Source organism: Elgaria multicarinata, chromosome 2 (assembly GCF_023053635.1).
Source record: "Elgaria multicarinata webbii isolate HBS135686 ecotype San Diego chromosome 2, rElgMul1.1.pri, whole genome shotgun sequence".
NCBI lineage: Eukaryota > Metazoa > Chordata > Lepidosauria > Squamata > Anguidae > Elgaria > Elgaria multicarinata.
The window spans coordinates 78,685,134-78,694,702 of NC_086172.1; the positions used below are offsets into that span (position 1 = coordinate 78,685,134).

Below are 9,569 nucleotides of genomic sequence, written 5' to 3' on the forward strand. Positions count from 1 at the left end.
GGAAGGGAGGAGATGGGAGAGGCTAGGATATGAGCTATCTTGAGCCTCCACCAACCTCCTTCCCTCCCTGTCTGAAACTCCTTTGCTAGATGGGCAACAAAGCCTGCCTAGCAAAAAATGCAGGGCAGGAGGATGGGGAGGTGAAGATTGCCCCTGGTCCTCCTTCTGCCCTACATAGGATACTTGTAAGCCTCTGAGTTCAGGGGCTTACAATCACTGAGGGCACAATTGCTAGGATTGTACTTACATTTGCCACAATTTTGTCCTCTTGTTTTAATATTTTTCATATATACTGTCAGCTGTGAGCATCTGAGAGATAATTCAAGCCTCAAGCCTCTTGTCTTCCTGATGCAGCCAGAAATTGAGAAGATGAGTCAGACTTACTGTGCTCCATGTGGCCCCGTAGAGGATGGCTCTTCCACTTCACTGAAGAATGAAAACATCTGAGCTTAGCAACTACCTAGCTAATGGTGCTATTCATTAGAACGCTGAATGGATTTTAAAATATGCAGAGTAGTGTTTAAACTAAGCTGCCCATGGTATTTCAACTTGCTCTTCAATAATATCAAAATTTTAAAAAATCATCAGAGCAACTAAGCTCATTGCTAGATGAGGTGTTAGCGCGGTGTGAGGCCCGGTCTCCCTCCTGTGCATCCACATGACGCACAAGGGATCCCGGGGTCAGGCTGGGCTAAGTCCTCCCTTGACCCGGGATAAGCGGATCCGCTTATGGCCTGGCTTTTCCACAGCCCTGGGCTGAGGCCGGGGCTGCGGAAGGTCTAGCAGGGTCTGTGGCTTTTCCCAGCTGCTCGCTTACTTGCGAGTAGCCAGGAGAAGCCACACACTGGGCACAGCATTCCATAGGAGTGCTGTGCCCATCGGGCCGGGGGGGGATCACGGGGGGGGGGAAGATGGGGGCCGGGGGAAAGAGCGGACCCAGCAGGAGAGAGGGGGGGGAAAGAAGAACAGGGACAGGCATGGAGGACGGGGACAGGACATGGCGGACAGGGACAGGGCATGGCGAGCGGGGACAGGGCATGGTGGATGGGGGGAAGAAGAACGGGGACGGGCATGGCAGACAGGGACAGGGCATGGCGGACGGGGGACGGGCATGGTGAGCGGGGACGGGGGATGGGCGAGTGAGCGGGCAAGGGGGGCGTCAAGCATTGTGGGGGGGAAAATCAGGGGCAGGGGGAGCGGGGAACCCTTTATTTTAAAAAAAAAAATACTTGCTGTTCCATTGGTGGCCCTTTAAGGGAGAAAAAAAATGGAGGACGCGATGGGGCTTCCCCCGGACCCTTCGCGTCTTACGTGTGGACGGCGCCTACAGGTCACACTACTTCCAGCGCGGCTTGGCCCCTCCTCCCACACGGATTATCTGGTAGGTCTAGCAAGGCCCTAAACTCATAGACATCCTGCAGCTGAGAATGGGATCTGGTGCATTTTAATAATCAAGTTTACAGCCTGGTTCTATGCATGTTGACTCCCACTCCGTTCAAGGGAAACTTACTCCCAGTAAATGTGCACTGGACTAGACTTAGTTTGTTCATAATTAAGATGCTAGGGATTTTTTTCTTTATAGTACTAAGGTTTTAAAAGGCCCTACAACACTTCTAGCCAGCAAGCTGCCAAGGCAGTTTTGAAAGGGCTCACCTGTAGGCAGGGCTGGAGTACTTCTACATTGCTCAGGTTGCTTTGGGATCTGCTTGTCCTTTGAGACATCCTTACATGATCCTTACAGATGCCCCAAACGTGGGATCAGCCTAGATGATTTTAATATAAAACTGTTTTATACTTTGAATGGTTTTAATTTTTGTGAACTGCCCAGGGAGCTTTGGCTATTAGGCAGTATAAAAATGTAATAAATAAATAAATAAATAAATAACTTGTCTGCCCCATTCTTATGTAGAAGGAGGAGGAGGAGGCTTGAGTGGGATGATCTACAAAAATGTTTGAATGTAAGTCCCTTTCTCTTCCAGACACACAGCTCTTCTGTTCATAGATTCACAATCCACATCCTTAGTCAAGGTTACCCAAAACTGAAGTACCCAAAACTCAAAGGCAGAGACAGTTTGATATAGGGATTAGAGTGTCATGTCAGAATCTGGGCAACCCAGGTTCAAATCCTCACTCAGCCATGAAACTGGCTAGAGCTACACTAACGCTTTATAGCAGTACTGAAGTGCACTGATAACTGTTGTGGCACACATTGCATATACTGAACGTGTCTGAATAATAGCTGTTTTGTTGTGCACCAATGTAACACTACGCAACAGCACTATAAGATTTGATGGCATACTGGCATGAAAACTCAGGTTGCTTAGGCTGGATGAAGGACTAGTTAGGAGGACAGCTCTTAGATCATTACTCTCCTCCCATGGTCTTTCCGAAGCCAACTGCCATAGGGTTGGGTATAAATCAAGGAAGGAAGGAAGGAAGGAAGGAAGGAAGGAAGGAAGGAAGGAAGAGAAGGGTCTTGTGGCATCTTGATGACTAACAGATTGTGGTAGAAGCCTATGTGCAATGGCACCCACTCTATCAGGTGCATGAAGTGTTATCCTCAGCTACTACAGGCACACTCACTCACTCACTCACTCAACATAGAGAAAAATATGAACAGTGGGAGCAAAGGGCCATAAAATGCAAGAGGTGAAGTCTGTGAAATGTTTAGGCAAACTTAAAACATACCCAAGGTAAACATAGCAACCATTCAAATCAGCAGTAATAATGTGATGATAAAACAACCTTCCTAGCATTGCTATGCTAATGTAACACCTGTACATTGATGGTGCTATATAAATAATAGTAATAACAACAACAACAACAACAACATATTATTTATTTATTTATTTATTTATTTAAAGTATTTTAAACCCACTCTTTACCCTGGGATATAAGGGCTGCATACAAAAGTCGTAAAAACCGAAATAAGCCACAACATAATGATACAATAAAACCACAAAAACATAAAAACATTCCCATAAAAAAAATCAGAACCATAAAACCAGCCATGAAACGAAACATAACCCAGGTCATTAGGGAGAAAGCCATTGCCTTCTCCCAGGTCTAAATGAATGGGATCAAATGTACATGAGCTGATCTAGTCATTTGTCAAGACAATTCAATGGAGGTAAAGCCAGACTGCTCTCTTGAGAAAATGGTATTAAAGGCAAAACTGAAGTACTTTGGCCACATAATGAGAAGACAGGATACCCTGGAGAAGAGGCTGATGCTAGGGAAAGTGGAAGGCAAAAGGAAGAGGGGCCGACCAAGGGCAAGATGGATGGATGATATTCTGGAGGTGACAGACTTCACCTTGGGGGAGCTGGGGGTGGCGACAGCCGACAGAAAGCTCTGGCGTGGGCTGGTCCATGAAGTCACGAAGAGTCGGAAGCGACTGAACGAATAAACAACAATATCTGTTCTGCAATGCCCACATTAACCATTGCCATTTAAATGAATGTGGCATCCTATGAGCAAGGTTTCTGTACGCCAGTTCTTTATTGTGTCTTAGCAAATTGCCATTATACATAAAGTTTTTGTATGCACATGGAAGCCGACACAGGGAAGATTGCATTGGAAATAGTTTTGTTGTCATTTCATTTTTGTTGTATAATGGTTTTGAATTGCTAAATTGTTTCTGCATTCATTACAAAAAGAGTTTCATTCTCACGGATTGCCTGAATGCCTCCTTCACGTCCTTGTTCCTCAGGCTGTAGATCAGAGGGTTCATCATAGGGACCACCACTGTGTAAAAGACACTTGCCACTTGATCTCGACCCAATGAGTAGCTTGTATTGGGACGCAGGTATGTAAATATCAGAGTGCCGTAGAAGATGGTGACAGCTGTAAGGTGAGAAGTGCAAGTGGAGAAGGCCTTGTGCCTGCCTTGAGCAGAACGGATCTTCAGGATGGCAGACAGAATGAATAGGTAAGAGAAGAGAATGATGACCAGGGATCCAATGGTGGTGAGTCCTGCTAGGAAGGAAATGATCATTTCAGTGACGTGGCCATCAGAGGATAGGGCTAACAGGGGAGGAGTGTCACAGAAGAAATGCCTGATGACATTAGAGCCACAGTATTGTAACCGGCTTAGAAAACTGACTGTTACCATAGCATTTGTGAAGCCGATGAGACACGAACCAGCAACCAAGGGCACGCAGATCCTTTTTGTCATAATTGCAGAATAGAGCAATGGGTTGCAGATGGCCATGTATCGGTCATATGCCATTGTGGCCAGCAAGAAACACTCAGTGCACACCCAGGCAACAAAGAAGTAAAGCTGAGCAAAGCATGCACTGAAGGAAATAGATTTCTTATCTGCTAGAAAGTTCATTAGCAGTCTTGGGGTGACGACTGATGAGTAACTTATATCGACAACAGACAAGTTGCATAGGAAAAAGTACATAGGAGTGTGAAGCCGGCTGCTGATCCTGATTAGCAAGATCATCCCCAGATTCCCCATCAGGGTGACAGTGTAGATTGTGAGGAACACCACAAACAGGGGAAGCTGCTGCTCTGGACCTTCTGAGAAGCCCAGGAGAATGAACTCTGTCACCATGGTGCAGTTTCCTGCTGCATCTGTTTTCAAATTCTGAGATCTGCAGAACAATTAAAACAGTCATGATACCAGCCATTAATTCCTTGGGTGTCCCTTATAGATTATACCTGACTTGGTGAAGCATGCTTAGGAATGAAGTTGTACTTGAGTGCATTCAGGGTGAGTGCGCGGAATTCTATCTCAAGAAAAAGGTAACACCTCCCCCACATATGATATACAGTTCCCACTATCAATATACCATCATCCAGACTGGTACAATGTGCCACAAGCGTAAGCAGGAGGTTGGATCCAAGATTGTGGTTCTGCCACCGGAACAGATAGCACTCCTGGAAAGGGACTTCCTTGTCCTCTCTTCTCCCCTCCCCATGAAGCCCCCTGTTCATTCTCCAAATCTGCCATTCTGCTGGCAGAACCGCAATTTTGGATCCAACCCAAGAACTTAAATATGTGCAGTTCCAGGCACGCAATCTCATTCACAGACTAATCTTGGATTTGCAATTTTAAAAGCTGCAGTTTAAATCTCTTAAGTAGTTCTGTTGTTTTCTGTGAACAAGTAAATTTCATAAGCACCTCTTCCCTCCCCTGGCAGTAAAAACACATCAAGTAATATATATATATTTAAAAATCAACAATTTACTGGCTATTCATGTCATGATACACAAAATCACCTGCCTGCGGTGGTGGCCTCACCGTTCCTAATGGTAGGGCGGCCCTGGTCACATAAGATAGCCATGGACAGAAAACTTTGTGTACTTCAGCTTCTCAATCCCTAAACTAATGAAGCAACAATCGAAGTACCCTCTTAATATGGTTGTTGAATATATATATATAGTATATATAAACCATAACTTATATCCAATGCCATTTTTATGAGCTAAATAAATCTGCATTCACTTCATCATGGAAAATAACCCTGGTGTTCCTTTAACAGAGGGCCTTGCTAGACCTACCGGATAATCTGTCTGGGAGGAGGGGCGACGGCGTGCTACAGCTAGCGTGCGCCGTCGCCCTTTTCCAGACGTCAACATGCGATGGGGCAAGGGAAAGTCCCGGCGCGTTTCCCCCCCTTAAAGGGCTATGTGTGCAGGAGCGCACCGCTGAAACAGGTAAGTCTTTTTTTAAAAAAATAAAGGGTTCCCCGCTCCCCCTGCCCCTGATTCCCCCCACAATGTCTGATGCCCCCCCTGCCCACTCGCTCGCTCGCCCGTCCTCCCCCCGTCCGCCATGCCTTGTCCCCCGTCCCCCTTCTTCTCCTCCGTCCCCGCTTGCCATGCCTTGTCCCCCATCCCCCTTCTTCTGCCCACCCCCCTCCGCCGTTCTTCTCCCCACCCCCTCCGCCATGCCTTGTCCCCCGTCCCCGTTCTTCTCCCCAACCCCCTCCGCCATGCCTTGTCTCCCGTCCCTGCTTGCCATGCCTTGTCCCCCTGCCCACTCGCCCGTGCCTGCTCGCCATGCCCTGGCTCCGCTCCCTCCATCTCTCCTGCCGGGTCGGCTCTTTCCCCCGGCCCCATCTCCCCCCCATGATTCCCCCCCCCGGCCCAATGGGCACAGCGCTCCTATGGAATGCTGTGCCTAGTCCGTGGCTTCTCCCGGCTACTCGCGAGTAAGCGAGCAGCCGGGAAAAGCCACAGACCCTGCTAGACCTTCTGGGAAAAGCTGGGCCATAAGCAAATCCGCTTGTCCTGGATTAAGGGAGGTCTTAGCCCGGCCTGACCCCGGAATCCCCTGTGCGTCATCTGGATGCACAGGAGGGAGACCGGGCCTCACATCGCGCCAACGCCTCGTCTAGCAACGGCCAGAGAAGCTACAGACTTGCCATAATAAAAATGCTTCATATTTGCATAAGACTTTCAAGTGTTCAAAGTGCTTCACATGTAATGCTTACAACAACTCTTTGAGGCAGTCTTTGCCAACTTGATGCCTTCCAGATGTTTTGGACTTCAATCCCATTAGTGTCAGCTAGGCAGCATGGCCAATGGTTAAGAATGCTGGGAGTTCAAGTCCCAAACACCTAGGGGAAGGCTGCAATAAGGTAAGTCAGTATTATTATCACCCATATCACAACAGCTCAGTCTCTCTGACACCATGCTGCAGGTTGCAGCAGGTCACATAACATACACTGAAAATGAAAAGAGATTAGACTCACCTTACACTCTCAGAGAGGATCATTTTCTTCAGGGATGAGAGGTTCATATAGCAGTGAGAAACTGGCTTTGTAAGCTTGCTCTGTTTTGGGGTTTAGGTTTAGGGCTTTTTGTCATTTCAGTGAACAAGAAGAAGACTGGATTGCTAGTCTAGAGAATCTAATAGAGACTACTCAAATGTTCTGGTATTTAAATGTTAGCCTAATCCCACCCAAAAGACATTACCAAATCATATACAGTGATTCTGAAAGTTCAGGTCTGTAATGCATCAGGGGAGAAGTGATAGTTCTGGAGAAGCATTCAGTTCTTTGCCTTGCTGCAACATTTCTACCTCTTCATGGCAAATTTGTCCATTACCTTAGATCTTTGAAAGTGGCAGTTTGTTTGTATCATAAGCCCTAAGAACCATTTGCCTCTGACCTACAACATACAGTATTGCAGTCTAAAACTTTTACATTGCACCTCCATTCCATCTAGAAGTTATGCTTCTAAATTCACGTGACTTCTATTTAGCCGGCTCATAATCTACAGGGTGAGTGATATTCTCTCTCCCACTCCCCTGCAAACAAAAAGGAACGAGGGCTCAAATTGGGCAAAAAGAAAAAAAACCGTTTCAAAACAAAATCTACCAATAGCATTTCCTCATCTCAAGACTTAAATGGTATAATTCCCCATCAACTCATTACAATGTACTATATTTTCTGCCAGTAGAGCAGTGACCAAGACACGTCTAGCCCAGCAAAGCAATATGGTGTCCACACTTTGCAAGATTAAAGAGATATTAAAACTGCATAGATAGATTTTCAGGATGAAAGTGGTTTCCTATCATCATCATCATCATTATCATCATCAATAAAAGTGTCTAATTTACACTAAGCATTGTACAATGATAAAAATAACAGCCCCCTTCCTTTACAATCTGCGAATGAGAGTATGTGTGTGTGTGTGTGTGAGAGAGAGAGAGAGAGAGAGAGAGGGAAAGGAAGATGGAGGGAAAGAGAAAGCATATTTATTCCGCTTCTAAGCTATTCAGATCTACTTAACAGTCTGTTAAAGCTCAGAACATGTAAGATCCAGATATATAGAAAGGTCTCAATGGCACAACAGTATTTATCCAGGCCTTAGACTTCCTGCACTTCCTGTACTAACCACAGGGGAGACTTCTGAAGTCCCCCCCCCCCCCCCCCCGATCCCACAGGGAACAAAATAGTGCCACACGAGATGGCTCATTACTTATATGCAATAATCAAAGTCTTTGGAAATTGATCTCAGGATCATTGGCTATTACAGCTGAATTGGAAGTAGAACTAAAACATTATACAGGCTTGTGGGTTTATGGAAATTAGTAACCAATTGTGTTTGCAGAAATGCACTGGTGCTTGGGTAGTAACTGTAAATCAGTGGATGTGTGAACGTGCCCCAACATGGGATACTGAGATCTTTCTTGGTAGTGTACCACCAGGCATATACTTGAACATTGTTTCTATTTTGACAGCATCTGGAGAAACATTTCCCCCCCACAATGTCTGATGCCCCCCCTGCCCGCTCGCTCGCTCACCCATCCCCGCTTACACGGCTTGGGACCACAATACCTGACAGAATGCCTCTCCCGACGTGAATATACCCGGTCACTATGTTCAACATCTAAGGTCCTCCTCCGGGTGCTTACTCCGAGAGAGGCTCGGAGTTTGGCAACGAGGGATAGGGCCTTTTCGGTGGTGGCCCCCAGACTGTGGAATGATCTCCCTGACGAGGCTCGCCTGGCACCAACGCTGCTATCTTTCCGGTGCCTGGTTAAGACTTTCCTCTTTGCCCAGGCGTATGGCAGCACATCTTAATCACCCACATGTTTAGTTTTTTAACGGTTTTTAATGCTTTATGTGTGTATGTTCTGTGTTTTAGAGTTTTAAATTTTGTATTCTTGTTTTTATCTCAGTTTTAGAATTTCTGTAAACCGCCCAGAGAGCCCTGGCTATGGGAGCGGTATGTAAGTAATAAAATAAATAAATAAATAAATAAATAATTTGGCCACATTACAGCAAACCCACAGTGGTGGATTATAGAACCTGTTTATATGGCTAGTTACCCTGGGGTAACAAATACCAACCTTGGGGTAACAAATACCCCTGAACTCTTAGCTACCTGTATGTTTTGGCCATCAGTTTCCAATCTTAGATTTTAAAGATACATTCTAGGTAGTTTTGTTTGGCAAGGCAAAAAATCAAACAACTGTAAAACCATAAACATGAAATTGTACAGTTCAATAAGTCCTACTATCACGCATCATAAATACAATTAATTTGACTTTTTGACATGCTTTGGCTGCTCTGTAAGCAAAAGAAGCAACATTCTGTCAAGTGTCCATATTCTAGCACCAAGAAACAGTTTGATCTTTGATCCTAAAATTAAACTGTCTAGATCAGCCTTCTCTGACTTGGTGACCTTCAGATTTTTTGAGCTACAAAACCAAAAAAGAAAAAAAGGGGGGAAAAAAAGAAAAAAGAAAAAAAGAGGACAGCCAGTGGGGGTGGGGTGGAAAAGCGCACTTTCCGGGGCCTCTGTATATTGTGTCATTTCCCCCTTGCCATGCTAATGGTGGCCTTAAAGGGGAAAGCAAGTCATTTATGGACACTATAGAAAATCCCCTGAAACCCCAGAATAGAACAAAACCCAGGACATATCTGGGGAAATCTTGACAGTTGGTCACTCTAAGGCCGTTTCTACACCAGCCTGAAAATCCAGGCTGGTCACAGCTGAGTCCCTGTGTGTCCAAATGATGCCCAGGGACTCTTGGGGCCAAGCGGGGATGAGCATAGGTTTTCTCAGGGATAAATAATCCCAGGGAAAACCCGATTCTTCCTGCA

At 45.8% G+C, this 9,569-nt stretch overlaps 1 protein-coding gene across 2 annotated transcripts; it reads right to left on the bottom strand.

Annotated features, from left to right (window-relative positions):
• Nucleotides 1-3,649: 3,649 nt before the first annotated feature.
• On the bottom strand, nucleotides 3,650-6,730 carry LOC134392497 (olfactory receptor 5AP2-like). Of its 2 annotated transcripts, none has more exons than XM_063116867.1 (2): nucleotides 6,715-6,730; nucleotides 3,650-4,572 (listed from the first exon to the last, which is right to left on the bottom strand). In XM_063116867.1, the coding sequence occupies exons 1-2, from the start codon at nucleotides 6,728-6,730 to the stop codon at nucleotides 3,650-3,652; spliced, it is 939 nt and encodes a 312-aa protein (XP_062972937.1). The 2 variants fall into 2 exon arrangements, with proteins under 2 accessions (XP_062972937.1, XP_062972936.1); XM_063116866.1 differs by lacking the exon at nucleotides 6,715-6,730 and adding an exon at nucleotides 5,113-5,125 and having other exon boundaries at nucleotides 3,650-4,575.
• Between the last annotated feature and the right edge of the window lie 2,839 nt (nucleotides 6,731-9,569).